General features: G+C 45.7%; 1 protein-coding gene across 3 annotated transcripts in view; it reads left to right on the top strand.

Moving 5' to 3' along the window:
- The window catches only part of APOLD1 (apolipoprotein L domain containing 1), a 46023-nt gene extending 29953 nt beyond the window's left edge, over positions 1-16070 (top strand). The window contains exons 1-3 of one of the 3 annotated variants that reach the window (XM_075575061.1): positions 8413-8559; positions 10858-10965; positions 14472-16070. In XM_075575061.1, coding sequence (XP_075431176.1) covers positions 14475-15146 — 672 coding nt within the window. In that variant the 5' untranslated portion in view covers positions 8413-8559; positions 10858-10965; positions 14472-14474 and the 3' untranslated portion in view covers positions 15147-16070. Of the gene's footprint in view, positions 1-8412; positions 8560-10857; positions 10966-14471 lie in introns of those variants that run through there. The other 2 variants (XM_075575060.1, XM_075575062.1) reach the window with 2 other exon arrangements.
- Positions 16071-18799: the final 2729 nt, after the last annotated feature.

Consider the following 18799-nt stretch of genomic DNA (forward strand, 5'->3'; position numbering starts at 1 on the left):
GACTTCATGTTTCCTGACATGCCACATTAAGTCCAGGTAGCTGGGAGACACTGTGGTGACTGCAGTGGCTCGCATCCCATGGGTTATTGGGTGGGAAGGTAGTGATCCATTCAATAGTTGCTTGAACCGGTACCGGTCTATTTCTGTAGCCGAAATAATTCCCTTGGCAAGGAGTGTCTCCAAGTATTGATGGAGCCTGCGGACGAAGGCTGACAATTCCTCCTCCTCCTTCTGATTGAGAGCCTTGAACTGGGCCATAAGCTCACCCTCGTCGTCTTCACTCGTGTAGGACTGGGTCAGCAGTTCCACCAACTCGCGAGCAGAGACTTTTCCTTCTCTGTCTCGATGCATTAGTAACAATTGGGCAGCCGGGGGTCGGAGACCCTCAACCAGCCTCTGTCGCTTAAGGTGACTGACATAGTCCTTCCTCGAGGTGGAAGTAGATGGTGGTTGTGGAGTTTCGGTTGTGGGGGGTATCTCTAGTGAGGCACTGGAAGTAAATGCCACCCAGGGTATGTGTGAACTTACTACTGAAGTATTGCTCCTACACGGGGTATAAGAGGTACTTAAGAGCTCGGCCCGGTAGGGTACCCCAGCGACGGGTCCGGGAGTAGAGGTCAAGGGTAGGGTGGCCAGAGCTGGGTATATCACTAGGCAGCCCGTGGCTGGAGCGTCTAGTAAATACAGAGCCTTTGGAGCCCCTTCTTCACATAGGTCATGGTCGGCAACCACTAGAAATATGGTTGCCGGTGCGTAGTGTCATACTTGCTCCCCAAAACCCGTGCTTTGGCTAGACCAGGGAGTTGGCGGAGGTATTGGAAAAGTTTGTGCGCAGGGGTAGTGCTGGGTATATCTCCCACTGCATGTGCAGTCCCAATGCCCAGGCGCGGACCTCTTGTTTAGATGGTACAAACATGGAGTTCAGGTCTCAGTAATTTAACTGCTGCATAAGGCAGCGGTGCGAAAACTGGGGGGCGGGACCGCCAGGGGGGGCGCGAGACTGCCGGCGGGGGGGGGTGGGCGGGGTTTACAGAGGCCCCTCGCGCTTCCCGAAGGCACTTAAATTAAGTGCCGGGGGAGCTGCAGGGCCTCTGTAAACCTTCACTTACCTAGGCTCCGGCGGCTTCCTTCCTGCGTCGCCATGGCAACGCGGCGGCAAAATGACGCCGCGAGGTCATGTGACGTCACGTTGCTATGGCAACGTGACGTCATGACGCCGGAGCACAGGTGAGTGGGGGTTAGGAGGCGTGGGAGTGAGGGGACCGCCGGTAGGGGGGCGCAGGGAAAAAAGTTTGCGCCCCCCTGGCATAAGGCAACCCAGGTCTGAGAATCTCAGAAGCGCATCCAAATGTAGCGCACTTCCCCCCCCCCCCCCTTGGAAAATGTGTGGCTACGGTGTGTGTGGTTCAATACCTGTGGCTCACAAGTGGTCTGAGCCTCCGCTGCAGGTAGCCTGGGGTGTATACTGGTACGGTGTTCTTCAGCGCCTCCACCTGTAACGGATTCTACTGTGTGGAATTACCCGTTACAGGACCTATATACAGTATATATACTTATACAATATCCACACACACTGGGTAAAACATAAAATAACAGCTTTACAGCAGGAGGAAAGCATGGCTACTGGTTACAGCCTACCCGCCAGGCCTCGTACAGCCATAACCACCCGCCAAGAGTCCCACACTCCTGTCCAGTCCCCACAGTACCTGATGGGGCCCTCGGGCACCCAACCTCCCTGGTGTCCACAAAGCTATAACCCCTCACCCTTATATGTGGTCAGTGCCGCCACTATAGTATGTGTTGGTGCACTTGTGCGTGGGGTTCCTGCCGGGTGCGTCTACACCTCAGCGCGCTGTGTCCTGCGGTGGGGTACACGAACCCAACGATGGTCCGCGACTCCGGCGCTTCCGCCTCCGCCTGGGGTGGTCCCCGCATGGGGTATCCACCTCAAGCATAGTCTCCTCCGTGGGATGGTCTGGTCCCAGACCAACAAGGGCCAGGATGCCGCTGTCCAGGGCCGTCTTAACATATGGGCACGCTGGGCAGTTGACCGGGGGCCCCACAGCAGAGGGGGGCCCCACGCGCCCGGCCCATGCGTGCCCACCATAGGGTTGCCAGGTGTCCGGTTTTCACCCGGACAGGCCGGTAATTCCGCTGCCTGTCCTCCGGTATAAAATTGTTGCGGCAGTGGCAGCGTGAGGGCTGGCATGGTCAGTGGCAGCGTGAGGACAGGCATGGTCAGTGGCAGCGTGAGGGCTGGCATGGTCAGTGGCGAAGACAGGCATGGTCAGTGGCAGCGTGAGGACAGGCATGGTCAGTGGCGAGGGCGGGCGAGCGCTAAGTGCTGAGAGGGCGGGCGGAGGCAGAGAGGGAGGGCCGGGATGGTGGCTGGGCAGAGCAAGGAGGACCGGTGTGCTGTCCCTGATTGGAGTAGAGAACAGCCAATCTGTCTGTGTCCTGCAGGAGATAGGTAAAGTACAATGTGGGGGGAGGTGGGGGTATATTTAATATGTATACAGGTGGTGGGGGTATATTTAATATGTATACAGGTGGTGGGGGTATATTTTATATGTATTGGGGAGGTGGTGGTATATTTAATATGTATACAGGTGGTGGGGGTATATTTAATATGTATACAAGTGGTGGGGGTATATTTATATGTATTGGGAAGGTGGGGGTATATTTAATATGTATACAGGTGGTGGGGGTATATTTAATATGTATTGGGGAGGTGGGGGGATATTTTATATGAATTGGGGAGGTGGGGGTATATTTTATATGAATTGGGGAGGTGGGGGTATATTTTAAATGTATTGGGGAGGTGGGGGTATATTTTATATGTATTGGGGAGGTGGGGGTATATTTTATATGTATTGGGGAGGTGGGGGTATATTTTATATGTATTGGGGAGGTGGGGGTATATTTTATATGAATTGGGGAGGTGGGGGTATATTTTATATGAATTGGGGAGGTGGGGGTATATTTTATATGTATTGGTGAGGTGGAGGTATATTTTATATGTATTGGGGAGGTGGGGGTATATTTTATATGTATTGGGGAGGTGGGGGGATATTTTATATGAATTGGGGAGGTGGGGGTATATTTTATATGAATTGGGGAGGTGGGGGTATATTTTATATGTATTGTGTAGGTGGGGGTATATTTTATATGTATTGGGGAGGTGGGGGTATATTTTATATGTATTGGGGAGGTGGGGGTATATTTTATATGTATTGGGGAGGTGGGGGTATATTTTATATGTATTGGGGAGGTGGGGGTATATTTTATATGTATTGGGGAAGTGGGGTATATTTTATAAGTATTGGGGAGGTGGGGGTATATTTTAAATGTATTGGGGAGGTGGGGGTATATTTTATATGTATTGGGTGGTGGGGGTATATTTATATGTATTGGGGAGATGGGGTATATGTTATATGTATTGGGGAGGTGGGGGGATATTTTAAATGTATTGGGGAGGTGGAGGTATATTTTATATGTATTGGGGAGGTGGAGGTATATTTTATATGTATTGGAGAGGTGGGGGTATATTTTATATGTATTGGGGAGGTGGGGGTATATTTTATATGTATTGGGGAGGTGGAGGTATATTTTATATGTATTGGGGAGGTGGGGGGATATTTTATATGTATTGGAGAGGTGGGGGTATATTTTATATGTATTGGGGAGGTGGGGGTATATTTTATATTTATTGGGGAGGTGGGGGTATATTTTATATGTATTTGGGAGGTTTGGGTATATTTATATGTATTGGGGAGGTGGGGGTATATTTATATGTATTGGGGAGGTGGGGGTATATTTTATATGTATTGGGGAGGTGGGGTATATTTTATATGTATTGGGGAGGTGGGGGTATATTTATATGTATTGGGGAGGTGGGGGTATATTTATATGTATTGGGGAGGTGGGGGTATATTTATATGTATTGGGGAGGTGGGGGTATATTTATATGTATTGGGGAGGTGGGGGTATATTTATATGTATTGGGGAGGTGGGGGTATATTTTATATGTATTTGGGTGGTGGGGGTATATTTTATATTTATTGGGGAGGTGGGGGTATATTTTATATGTATTTGGGAGGTTTGGGTATATTTATATGTATTGGGGAGGTGGGGGTATATTTATATGTATTGGGGAGGTGGGGGTATATTTTATATGTATTGGGGAGGTGGGGTATATTTTATATGTATTGGGGAGGTGGGGGTATATTTTATATGAATTGGGGAGGTGGGGGTATATTTTATATGTATTGGGTAGGTGGGGTATATTTTATATGTATTGGGGAGGTGGGGGTATATTTTATATGTATTGGGGAGGTGGGGGTATATTTTATATGTATTGGGGAGGTGGGGGTATATTTTAAATGTATTGGGGAGGTGGGGGTATATTTTATATGTATTGGGTGGTGGGGGTATATTTATATGTATTGGGGAGGTGGGGGTATATGTTATATGTATTGGGGAGGTGGGGGGATATTTTAAATGTATTGGGGAGGTGGGGGTATATTTTATATGTATTGGGGAGGTGGGGGTATATTTTATATGTATTGGAGAGGTGGGGGTATATTTTATATGTATTGGGGAGGTGGGGGTATATTTTATATGTATTGGGGAGGTGGAGGTATATTTTATATGTATTGGGGAGGTGGGGGGATATTTTATATGTATTGGAGAGGTGGGGGTATATTTTATATGTATTGGGGAGGTGGGGGTATATTTTATATGTATTTGGGTGGTGGGGGTATATTTTATATTTATTGGGGAGGTGGGGGTATATTTTATATGTATTTGGGAGGTTTGGGTATATTTATATGTATTGGGGAGGTGGGGGTATATTTATATGTATTGGGGAGGTGGGGGTATATTTTATATGTATTGGGGAGGTGGGGTATATTTTATATGTATTGGGGAGGTGGGGGTATATTTATATGTATTGGGGAGGTGGGGGTATATTTATATGTATTGGGGAGGTGGGGGTATATTTATATGTATTGGGGAGGTGGGGGTATATTTATATGTATTGGGGAGGTGGGGGTATATTTATATGTATTGGGGAGGTGGGGGTATATTTATATGTATTGGGGAGGTGGGGGTATATTTATATGTATTGGGGAGGTGGGGGTATATTTTATATGTATTTGGGTGGTGGGGGTATATTTTATATTTATTGGGGAGGTGGGGGTATATTTTATATGTATTTGGGAGGTTTGGGTATATTTATATGTATTGGGGAGGTGGGGGTATATTTATATGTATTGGGGAGGTGGGGGATATTTTATATGTATTGGGGTGGTGGTGGTATATTTTATATATATGGGGCGGTGGGGGGATATTTTATATGTATTGGGGAGGTGGGGGTATATTTTATATGTATTGGAGAGGTGGGGGTATATTTTATATGTATTGGGGAGGTGGGGGTATATTTTATATGTATTGGGGAGGTGGAGGTATATTTTATATGTATTGGGGAGGTGGGGGGATATTTTATATGTATTGGAGAGGTGGGGGTATATTTTATATGTATTGGGGAGGTGGGGGTATATTTTATATGTATTTGGGTGGTGGGGGTATATTTTATATTTATTGGGGAGGTGGGGGTATATTTTATATGTATTTGGGAGGTTTGGGTATATTTATATGTATTGGGGAGGTGGGGGTATATTTATATGTATTGGGGAGGTGGGGGTATATTTATATGTATTGGGGAGGTGGGGGTATATTTATATGTATTGGGGAGGTGGGGGTATATTTATATGTATTGGGGAGGTGGGGGTATATTTGTATGTATTGGGGAGGTGGGGGTATATTTATATGTATTGGGGAGGTGGGGGTATATTTTATATGTATTGGGGAGGTGGGGGTATATTTATATGTATTGGGGAGGTGGGGGTATATTTATATGTATTGGGGAGGTGGGGGTATATTTATATGTATTGGGGAGGTGGGGGTATATTTATATGTATTGGGGAGGTGGGGGTATATTTTATATATATGGGGCAGTGGGGGGATATTTTATATATATGGGTGTGGTGGGGCTATATTTTATATGTATTCGGGAGCGTGTTTTTTTATTTATATATATATGTATTGGGGGCGTCACATCTTTAATCATTGTGTTCAGAATTTTTGGACAAGCCACCTGGCAACCCTACCCACCAATGCTAAAAATGTAAAATCTCCCATCTTAGTCTAGCTAGGAGGGCTCGCTCTCCCCCCGCCCGGCACCGCTCGCTCACCCCGGCCCGGAAGTGGAACCCCGGCTCCGCTCGCTCTCCCCCGCCCCCGGCACCCCGGGTCCGCTCGCTCTCCCCCGCCCCCGGCACCCCGGCTCCGCTCGCTCTCCGTCCGCCCGGCACCCCGGCTCGCGTCACAACCGCTCGCAGCCTAGCAGTGCAGCACTTCCGGTGCCTGCTGCTGCTAGTGAGCGCGTGGGAGGCTGGGAGCGACAGTGTAGGCCGGGCCCCGTGCACTGCTTTGCCCGGGGGCCCCTAATGTTGTTAAGATGGCCCTGCCGCTGTGTCCTGGCTGAGTCCTTCACTACAAGCTGCAGGGGCAGTATCCCTATCTATGGGCCTGTCCATGTAGCAGCCACAAACTGAGGGGAGTTGGGCCTAGCTGGGGCCTATCAGGGGTCTCTGGCCTAGTGCAGATGCCACAGGCACCTGCACATTCACACCCTACCCCTTCAGTGTCCAGCTTCCAACTCACTAACTGCCCTAACTGCCCTAACAGTCCTAACTGTCAGCTCAACTAACGTTCCAATCTCCCCTCAGGAGATTCTAGCAGCCCTATTGGTTGCCTGGCAACATGTGGTCTGCAGCCTGAAGGTAAGAGGGAGACCTGGCTACACTTATAAAATAAACAGCGGATAAAATGCAATGTTAACAGGACATATACAGGCATACCCCGCATTAACGTACGCATATATACAGGCATACCCCGCATTAACGTACGCATATATACAGGCATACCCCACATTAACGTACGCATATATACAGGCATACCCCGCATTAACGTACGCATATATACAGGCATACCCCGCATTAACGTACGCATATATACAGGCATACCCCGCATTAACGTACGCATATATACAGGCATACCCCGCATTAACGTACGCATATATACAGGCATACCCCGCATTAACGTACGCATATATACAGGCATACCCCGCATTAACGTACGCATATATACAGGCATACCCCGCATTAACGTACGCATATATACAGGCATACCCCGCAGTAACGTACGCATATATACAGGCATACCCCGCATTAACGTACGCATATATACAGGCATACCCCGCAGTAACGTACGCATATATACATACATACCCCGCATTAACGTACGCATATATACAGGCATACCCCGCATTAACGTACGCATATATACAGGCATACCCCGCATTAACGTACGCATATATACAGGCATACCCCGCATTAACGTACGCATATATACAGGCATACCCCACATTAACGTACGCATATATACAGGCATACCCCGCATTAACGTACGCATATATACAGGCATACCCCACATTAACGTACGCAATGGGTCCAGAGCATGTATGTAAAGCGAGAATGTACTTAAAGTGAAGCACGACCTTTCCCCACTTATCGATGCTTCGGTACAGGTAGGGAGCCGGTATTGCTGCTCAGGACGTGCTGACAGACGCATGCGCGAGTTGCCGTTTGCCTATTGGGCGATGGGAATCAGCGCGTCACTTCTACGGCGGTCTGTAGGGCAGAATAAGTGTCCGTACTCACAAGGCGAGTGTACGGACACAGGGGTATGGGGCTATTGAAAATATGTCCTTACTCGCGAGTGTACTTAAAGTGAGTGCCCTTAAAAAGGGATATGCCTCAATTAAGGACTAAAACTTTGTTACATTTTACCTCCCATATACCAAAACTTTTATTTCTTTTCAAACTTACATTGCATCTTTTAAAGAAAAAAAAAAGACACAATAAATATTACTCAAATATTTGTTCCTAGTTATTAGTATCCTATTAATATCAACCAATTAATATTCATCGTTACACAAAGCCTTCTAGAATACAGTCCAAAAACGTGTTGCCCTAATGATTATTAAATGCAGATCTTTTTTTTCCCAATCAAACAAACCTTTTTTAAGCCACAGAGTAAGCTACGGTAATGAATGGGACGCCGGACATTCATCTCTAGAAGATACTACAGGGGGGAGGAATGTGTTACTTAGTACTCGCAGTGGGGAGCATTCTCTAGCATAACGACGGGAGCATAAACAAAATGTTCTTGACCGTAACTGCACAAAGTACAACGTGTGAGTCCCACTGTGCTGGGCCGTCCGCCTCTGTGCTCTCATGTCATTTCCTGACCCTCTCGTAACTGAACAAAAGAGGGACGCAGGACATTAGGAAATGACTGGGTACCGGGGCTGATGTCATCGGAGTACTCCAGGGATCTTTCAGGGCTATAAATACTGACGCTCGACTATTTGGGAACTGTCATCCACGGGGGCGAGTCACACGGGTTGCAACCTTCAGCGATCACAGAGAGGGGGTAAGTTGTTGCATTTATTAGATGCCATTGGGGGGCTAATGGGGTTATTGGCCAGGGTGGCCTCCCAGTGAGTTCTGTGTGACGGGACGTGGGGGAACGTTTACTGGGGAGAAAACGAAACAGCGATATAAAACACAGACTGTGACGGCAGATAAGAGACACTTAGCGGAGCGTGTCTGCTGTAAAACCTCAGAGTGTTCGCTTTCTTTCTTGTTTAGGATTTAGCCGTATGTCTGTCCCAAGCATGTGTTAATTCCCTTACTCTACTCGCCCGTACCACCTCTCCTGGGAGGCTGTGCCATGAATCTAGTACCCTTTCCATAAAGGAGTACTTCCTCACATTTACCCCGTCGCCTGCCACCCACCGGGGTCAGAGACTGACTTCTTATTCTAGCTCTTCTCTCTCTCTGGGATATGCTTCCCCTCCGGCACTCTCTCTGCGATATGTTTGGAAGTTTGTATCATATCACAGATAAAGAGATTCCCCTGTCACAGATGTGCGGGAAGGATTGTATTGGTAACTGTCTCTATATTACTGTGTGGGGGTTATTTAGAGAGGAAAAAAGGGCTCCCAGCTGCAAAACTGGAGCAAGAATGGGCAGATTCAACATAAAAATATCCTTGTTTTGCACAGGATTTGTGTGTGATAATTCTGGGACTGCTTCTGCGTCACCGTGGCCTGTTTTGAAGCCAGAAGACATTGGCCAGCAATTATTTCATTACATAGAGGTGTATGTACAGTACGAAGGCAGGTTGGGTATTAAGATGCCAATAAGAGAGTCATTGTCATCTTACATGGGTTATTCGCAAAGGAGTGGCTCAGTGAGTAACGACACTGACTGGCGCTGAGTTTGAAGCAGGGGAGCCTGGTTCAATTCCCGGTGTCAGCTCCTTGTGACCTTGGGCAAGTCACTTTATCTCCCTGTGCCTCAGGCACCAAAACATAGATTGTAAGCTCCATGGGGCAGGGACCTGTGCCTGCAAAATGTCTCTGTAAAGCGCTACGTAAAACTAGCAGCGCTATACTGTACAAGAACAAACAATAACAATAAAATGCAATAGTGCCCATCGGGGCACTCAGATACTGCAAAACTCCGATTTCAGCCGATGCAAACTGAAACTTCACTAACAAGCTTCTTACAGCTGCAAAAATGTTAACACATTGCTATATACTGAAGGGCAAAAAATACTTGTTTGTGGAGTTAGTATTTTTTGGGGAAAAAAGTTGGAATCAATGTTTTATCTTTAATAACTATACAGCTTTGTCTCTTTGTCTCTTCTGGAATCTATATCAGTGAGTCCATGTATATTTATACGTTACCCTGCCTGAGTTACACAGCTATGCTAGTGATACTGAGAAGCTCTCTCTGTATAAGGGTATTGTGTAATAGGAAGGAAGGGATCTGGGTGTAAGAAATACAGAATTAAACAGGATTTCTCTCTTTAAGCCCGGGAGGAAATTGTCCTTAGTGTATGTTCTGTTCTGTACAATTATGGTGCCGGCCACGACAGTTATTGGCATAGGAAGATTTTGTAGTGTTTGATCATTAAATTCCTTTACTTCCACCCAAACGTGCGTTAAATATATCAGCCGCGTCGGCTCTTGCTGATCTTCTTGTGGGTCTCACTGACTCGGATTTTTAGCATCAGCGTCTCAGACTTTAATGGACTCAGAATGATAAAAATCAGCCTTTATCCATTAAAATGAATGTCCACCCGCCGGTCACCCTCTCTCCTACGGTCACTCCCTTATCACTTGGCTGTGTTAATTCCACCCCCCCCCCCCCCCCACAGATGTCTTAGGGCGTGCTCATGGTGGCGGCGTTGCTATGCGCACGCGCTTGCGTCCGCGCGCACTTTCGGGACTCTTACCTGATTGTTTATGGTAGTTCCTCGAGAGCCCGCGGCGCTGCGCGCGTCGACGCTGCTACACTTTGCCGAGAAAACTGAATCTGAAATTTCGCACTGCAGTCACGTGACGTCATTGTCACGTGAACTGGTTCAGCCAATGAGGGCGAACCAGCTCCCTGTGTCGCATCCGTAACGCGTTCGCCATGCCCCCCCAATCTCCTGCAGCCTGTGCACACATCGCTAGCCCTGCGTGTGCGTGCGGTGGCGCCACAACCATGAGCTCGCCCTGAGAAATCCCTTCAGAGCTTCAAGTTTCTAACAGGTGCTTAACCCCTACTGAAATCTACAAACTACAGGACATGTGTGCTGGCAGCGCGAGTGTGTCACTTCCATACGTGTGCGTGTGCAGGTGTGTATATATAATCTCCATCCCGTGTCTCCCCACAGCTGGATGAAGCCGCCCCGTGACCCTCCAGGTGCTGCAGTTACAGACCTCCCTTCTCCACGTCGCTCCGACAAATGTTCTGATTTCATCTTACTTTTGTAATTGTCTAGGTATATATGTGTATATACATACACGCGTATATACAGTACATACACATACATAAATACGCACATACACACGTACACGCGTATATACAGTACATACACATACATAAATACGCACATACACACGTCTATACATACACATACATAAATACACACGTATATACATACACATACATAAATACACACATACACGTGTATATACATACACATATACACACTTATATACATACACATACACGCGTATATACAGTACATACACATACATAAATACGCACATGCACGCGTATATACATACACACATACATGCGTATATACATACACATACATAAATACACACATACACGCGTATATACATACACATACACACACTTATATACATACACATACACGTGTATATACAGTACATAGACATACATAAATACGCACATACACACGTACACGCGTATATACATACACACATACACACGTATATACATACACATACATAAATACACACATACACGTGTATATACATACACATATACACACTTATATACATACACATACACGCGTATATGCATACACATACATAAATACACACGTACACGCGTACAGTATATACATACACATATACACACGTATATACATACACACATACACGCATAGATACATACACGCGTAGATACATACACATAAATACACACATACACATGTATATACATACACACATATATACATACACACATACACACGCATATACATACACATACATAAATACACACGTATATACATACACATACATAAATACACACACACACATACACGCGTATATACATACAAACATAAATACACACATACACGCGTATATACATACATACACACACATAAATACACACATACACGCGTATATACATACATACACACACATAAATACACGCGTATATACATACACATAAATAAATACACACATACATGCGTATATACATACACATATATACCTACACACACACACACACACACATACGCGTGTATATACATACACACATACACACGTATATACATACATACACATACATAAATACACACGTATATACATACACATACATAAATACACACATACATGCGTATATACATACACATATATACCTACACACACACACACACACGCGTGTATATACATACACACATACACGCGTATATACATACATACACATACATAAATACACACGTATATACATACACATACATAAATACATACATACACATAGATACCTACAAATACACACACACACACACACATCTCTCAGCTTCCCTCATCCCCCCCCCCCATTCTCTCTCGCCTTCCTCATTCTCGCCATTCTCTCTGACCCCTCTTATGCCCCCCAGTCTCTCTCACTTTCCCCTCATCCTCTCTCTCTCAGCCCCACCGGGTAGACACTGGAAGTTGTAACGGACATGTGGGTTGGACCGCTGGGGCGCGCCCTCCAACTCCCTCCTCCACCGTCAGTGCCATCCGGCTCCCTCATCCGCCCGCCCCGCGCCCCCTTGTGCTGCCCTACGTACCCCCCACTCCTCCCCCTGGTTCCGACTCTGTTGGAAGTTCTAACCTGCATTGTAACAGAAAAGTACTGATATTATCGATGAGGTTCCACTCCATAAGGTCACATGCTAAAAATCAGTGAGACCGGCTCCAAATCAGTGAGACCGGCTCCAAATCAGTGAGACCGGCTCCAAATCAGTGAGACCGACTCCAAATCTGTGAGACCGACTCCAAATCAGTGAGACCGGCTCCAAATCAGTGAGACCGGCTCCAAATCAGTGAGACCGGCTCCAAATCAGTGAGACCGGCTCCAAATCAGTGAGACCGGCTCCAAATCAGTGAGACCGACTCCATACCAGCGAGTCTCATTGAAAATCCATTTCTGACGCCCACTGCTAAAAATGACTATTAAAAAGGTCCCAGTTCACTTGAAAGTGACCTAGCCGAAACCCTTTGGTTTATTATACATGAAACCTTCCCTTTGAAATCGTCCTTCCTGTGACCTCACCGTTCTCACATAACGACATTCAACATTTCACTTCCATTTAAACATGAAAGAGTACAACGCCAAGGGATCCGTTTCCCCTAAAAATACTCTGCGTTTCCCTTTTTTTTTTTTTTTACTTTTGGTCTAAAATAAGAAATCAACGTATGTTATAAATATCTACTTGAAAGCACTGAGGATTGTGTGTGTGTGTGTGTGTGTGTGTGTGTGTGCAGCTTCCTTCCTTCCTAATGTACAGTAGTTATTTAAAGAATCGGTCTTCCCAAAAAAAGGAGATCGCTCTGTTTTAACAATTAAAAAAAAACAAAGAAAATCAAAGCGCATCAATCTTCAGAAGTGTTCATCTTCCGGCAGCTTTACAGAACGTTCCATGCGTTTGAGCTCCTTAACTTGGGAATCTATTGCAGGACCATGTGGTATTACAAGGGCTGAAACGGACGCGCAGGCAGTACACCGGGGTTCAAGGGGATTAACAGCAATGTCCATATTTTCAATTCCAATTTGTTTAAATAAAATGACATATTCTATAACCCAGGCTGTGCTGAAAAGCCGTGTAATGCGGCAGACGTTAGCTTGCAGGGATCCATGTTAAAATGGATAAGAAGCAAAAAGTGACACTGTGTGCTCATTTGCGTATCATTACCCAGAATCCCTGGCTGAAGGATTCTGCTGGATTTCCCCAAGCAGGGAGAGTGCAGGGCTGTTGTTAGGGGGCTGGGCAGCTTCCTCCATCCTGATTGGCTGCTGCTGGGTAATGCAGCCAATCAGGGGGTGCTGTCAGGAGCCTTGAGGTGGGGCCAAGGAGAGGAGAAAACAGCATGGAGTGGTGAGAGGGGTGTGTCGCACCTTTCACCATTGTGTCCAGTATTTTTGAAGAAGCCTCCTGGCGACCCTATGTACGTGGCGCTGTACATACAAAATGTATCTCCTCCCTCCGATCTCCTGCTGCTGCCATTCCCCAAACCACAGGCTGATGCACACAGGACAAAGTCATTTCATACATTGGGGGTGATTCACTGACCTCCGATGTGGGATATCCCACTGTGATCCCGCCTTCATCATGAAGATGCTGTGATCCAAAATGAAGCGACTACCCCATCTTTGTCCCACCCATGAGGGATTTTAAGAGAGTGTGAAAAGGAGGGTTTAGAGAGGGGTACAAAGTACACACATTTTATTTGGATTTGTCAATATCTTTGGGTTTCATTTTGTTCCCTTTCTACTGCATTAAAACAATCTGGCACCCCGGAACTGGCATAAACCTCTTAGCTAAGACAATGCATCACTAACACATTTAATGGAGATGCTAACAGTAAATTATTACTCTTAAGTACGTCAAAATGCAAAATAAAGCATTCCCTTATTTTTCCATAAAAATCACAGTATAATATTGTCTGAGATTCATTTATTAATGGGATTTAGCAGGAATGTGTAGGAATATCGTGTTGATTAATATGTTGTTAACTCATCTGTATTTCTGGTTCACAGACTATGGGTGAAGCATCCTTCCTCTCTCACCTCTTTCCTCAAGACTGCCAGTCTCTCCACTACCTTATGGAGAGGAGACGCCATCTGCTGTGCCATGTGACACGACTACGCACAATTGCCAAACGAATGGGAAAATTACGGAAGGTCAGCACAGTGGCCAACGTGACGGGGAACTGCCTGGGTGTAGCTGGTGCCCTGACAGCCATCTTGGGTTTGTCCCTCAGCCCCATCACACTGGGGGCATCACTTTTGGCTTCCACTGTGGGCATAGTAGTGGCGGCAACTGGTGGAGCTGCCAACTTGACCTCCGACCTTTCCTTGGCCTTCTGCAACTCCAAGGAACTCCGACGGGTCCAGGAGATCGCCGGTGACTGCCGTCAGCAGCTCAAAGAGATTCTGGGATTCCTGCAGGTTATGCGGCGCAAGCAAAGCATCATGGGACAGGATCTGTACGATGTGTTGGGATGTTCTGTCTCCATGGACCGTCCAGTCTGCCTCATGGTGCTTTTTGGTGCTCATGAATTCCTCGTACCTCAGTATTCAGAGGAAGCCACCAAGGTCAGCCAGGCCGTGTTGAGGGCTAAAGTCCAAAGACTGGTTGAGACCATTGAGGCCTGTGTTGATGTCTTGGATGAGATCTGTCAGCAGTTAAGAAAGACAGCAGCGGAACAATGACATGCTTCTTAGGCCTACAAAGAGTGAACTCGGACGTATATTTATCCCCCTCACTGGAGGGATCAACTACCCAAAACGGTCCCGTCACTTTGTGCCTTTTCCTTAGTTGGGAAAGATACGCAGAAAGATACGCATTGTCCACCCTATTGCCTGTGGCATATCGGTATCTGAGCAGACAGAGGATAACTAAAGATGGGCAAATTTATTTTTGGATTGATACTAGAACAACCCGTCGACGGAACAGGAGATTTCGGGAAACGGGTGGTGACAGTTTCGCCCGCCTCCTCATGATAACATCTGCGATATTTCCGCTACGGCTGGTTATTATTGCTAAGTGAATCAACAGTCACTAGCAGGCTAGGATCAAAAGTGGTAACTCACAACCAAGACGGTCACTCAATAGATGACAATGACCTCCACAGTTTGACCCTCAAAGGGGTAAACTTAGAACTGCAGGATGGTGGCGTTAGAGATTGGATAAAAGGCTACTGGGTGGCAGAACCTTTGACCCTTTAGGGACCAAGTGTTACCTAGATACATACATTGTAATTCCAAAAATGTACAAGCACTTATCCATACTGTATAAAACCTTCTCTACTATTTCAAATAACTAATGTATATACAGTACTACTTGAATTGCAATGTTTGTATAGCTTTGTAAGACTGAATGTAATAACCAGATACTGTATGTATTAGTGGGGCATAAACCCCTTCTGCAGTTGCTTTTAGTCTCTGTCAGAGGGGCCAGTAACACAATTATAGGCATTATTAAAAAGCCCGGCCAAAATGATTTGTACATCAACATTTCTCCATAATGGAAAGCTGCCGTTTTGGGCAGGGAAGTATGTCGTTAAGATGTAACAAGAAAAATGGAAGGAATTGTGTATATGGGAATTGTGCAGGTTGTTCTGCAGTTCCATGTGCTGGGGGGGAGGGGGTGGGAGGGGGGTGGAGATAATATAGCTGTGTCCACAACTTGTATGGCACCTTTGCAGTTTTCCGTGCTAAAAGTGGGAAAGAGACAGTTTTGTCCAAGACAAGAGTCCAATGAAGACAGAACTGACAAAGTTAGTAAACTGAAGGGTTTTGCTTGACATTAATATTTACCAAATATTTGAATATTTGCAGGACATAAAGTGATTTCAAGTTATGTCATAACTCGCAATCAAGTTTAGATTGTCCACACACTTACTCACTCACACACCTTATGGCCCACGTTAGTATGTATTCATATATTATATTTTGTCTATTTATTCCGTCACTGCTCCTATAACTGCTCATTGATTGTATATATGCACAATAAGAGTCACATACTTAGAGTCACCTCTTACAGAGCCCTGTCCATAGAACCAGATTTACTAATCAGAGATGTTCATGGAATGGACATTAAAGGTGCAATGCCATGTAGCTGCACTCATACCAACCTTTGTAAATAATGTAACCGTCTAATTGGCTTCCATGAACAAATGTAACCATGCTCACCGAAAATACTGGGCTGCTTTCATTGTTTCGTGAAATTAATGGCACATTTCTTAGGGGCGTCTGAATGGGGGAGCGTTTATCACTCACGTGTTTTTCTCTCCCCTTATCCCCCTGTCCTTATCAGAGAGGTAATAAAGATAAGGGGAGGGGGAGAGAGGGGGAGAGAGGGGGCTCTGCCTGTGCAAACTCTTGTAGAACGCACAGTGACGTCAGACAGAAGGGAGCAGCCGGAGATCAAACCCCCACCCAGGTCTCAGCTCCCCATGTTTGCTGAGTAACTTTAAATAATGATTTAAAATATTAAACTTGATGGCCGTACTGTATGTCTATTTTCAACCTCTTCTACTATGTAACTGTGTAATTATGTAACATGTGGGCGTCAGATTTGGTTAAAAAAAGGTGGCAATTACCCAGACGTAACTTTTTAAACATGTCACTGCTCTTACTGTAAGTCAATCTGGTCCAGGGAGGGATTGCACGGTTAAGGTACATGCGCTATAACCGTTTAGTAAATCTGGGCCATACTTTACTGTTCCACAGCTCGCCCAAACTTTCCTGTGAATGTGGAGTCAGCGGGCGGTGTGTAGTAATGTTACAATTATCCTCGTCGCATAGTTCAATCTGTATATGTAGAACCGGCACACTTATATATTGTTTTGTTCCACCTCGTAAAGTAGATGCAGGCTACGAAATGTTATTTTTTTCATGTCCACCAGCTATAATTTATTAAAACCTGCTCAAGTACTTTGGGGGAATGACACTATTTAATTATTGGATCGCGAACGTATTTATGCAAATAAAGACAAAGTTTATTATGGATCTGGTATGTTGCACTGTTATTCTGTGTAAATATAATAGAGAAGGAATTATGTAATTAATGCAAAAAATACATTTTTCTCAACAAATTTCACCCGGGGGGCTTGTTTCCATCTCCTTGTACTTAAGTTCCATTAATGATTTAATTTTAAACTTTGAGTGATCAATAACAAGCCAATTTATCGATACATTCTGTAAGGGCCACCACCATATACTTTTGGCCACAGTACAAATGTGAGGAACGGGGCCCCCAGAATCCTTTACTCCCTGCAATTTCCTTGCCGATATTCTCTCCTCTTACCTTCTTCAGCCTTTTTTGCTTAATCAGACCAGATACATTTGGAAATTAATTACAAATTGCATTTCCTAGGGTTCGCTGAGTCTTTGTCAGCCAAGTGTTTTATTTACCCTTATCCCGCCCTGCCCTTATCAGAGAGACAATAACAGGAGAGGAGAGAAGGATCTTCTCCGCCTGTGCCAACAGACTGCAATAGCAGACAGAGGAAATTAACGCCCCCCCCCCCCCCCCACCCCCAGGTCTCAGATCACCATGTTTTCAAACTCACTTTAAAAAATGATTTAAAAATACTGTGTGGTAGATTTTGATTAAAGAGGCATCAGTCTCAATCAGAGTAATTACACTTTGGCCCTAGGAGGGATTGCCCCTTTAAATAGATACTTTAAAGCAGCCGTCCAAGATTCAGTTATTTTTATTTTATCTTATTTTTCTTCTCCCCTATAATATGTGCATCAATACAACCCACACAGTGATAAGTAATTGGCTAAGTTGCCCATCGATCCATTCTCCTATGATCGATCTGTGAAGATTCGGCTCGGGGGTTCACTAAATGGCTGTCAGTGCAGCAGAAGAGGACCGCAGATGCAAAGTTCTGTGGGGAAGATCATGCGACCAGGCAGTCACTAGATACAATTAGTGCACTGCTAGATAGGGTGACCAGGTGTCCCGGTTTAGCCGGGACAGTCACGTTTTTTTAATGGCTGTCCCGGTTTTTTAGTCTCTGTCCCGGCTGCCCTGCACTCTGTAAAATTTCCTTTTTTTTTGTGGCTGTCCCGCTTTTGTCCATCAGAGCAGGAGGGGCAGCAGAGAGCAGACAATGCATGGAGGAGAGCAGGGGCCGGGCCTTAGCTGCGGAGCCCCAGCAGTGAGACCCGGAAGTGTCAGTGAGAACTTCCGGTGTCTGCTGCTAGGGCTCAAGATGGCGTCTCCCACCCATGCAGGTATGGTCCAGAATTGGGGACACAGACACACACTCACTCATTCACACAATGGGAGGGGGGGTTGGGTGGGTGTGGAAGAGACACAGAGACAGGCACAGCATGGGGAGAGACAGAGA

Source organism: Ascaphus truei, chromosome 17 (genome assembly GCF_040206685.1).
Source record: "Ascaphus truei isolate aAscTru1 chromosome 17, aAscTru1.hap1, whole genome shotgun sequence".
NCBI classification, from domain to species: domain Eukaryota; kingdom Metazoa; phylum Chordata; class Amphibia; order Anura; family Ascaphidae; genus Ascaphus; species Ascaphus truei.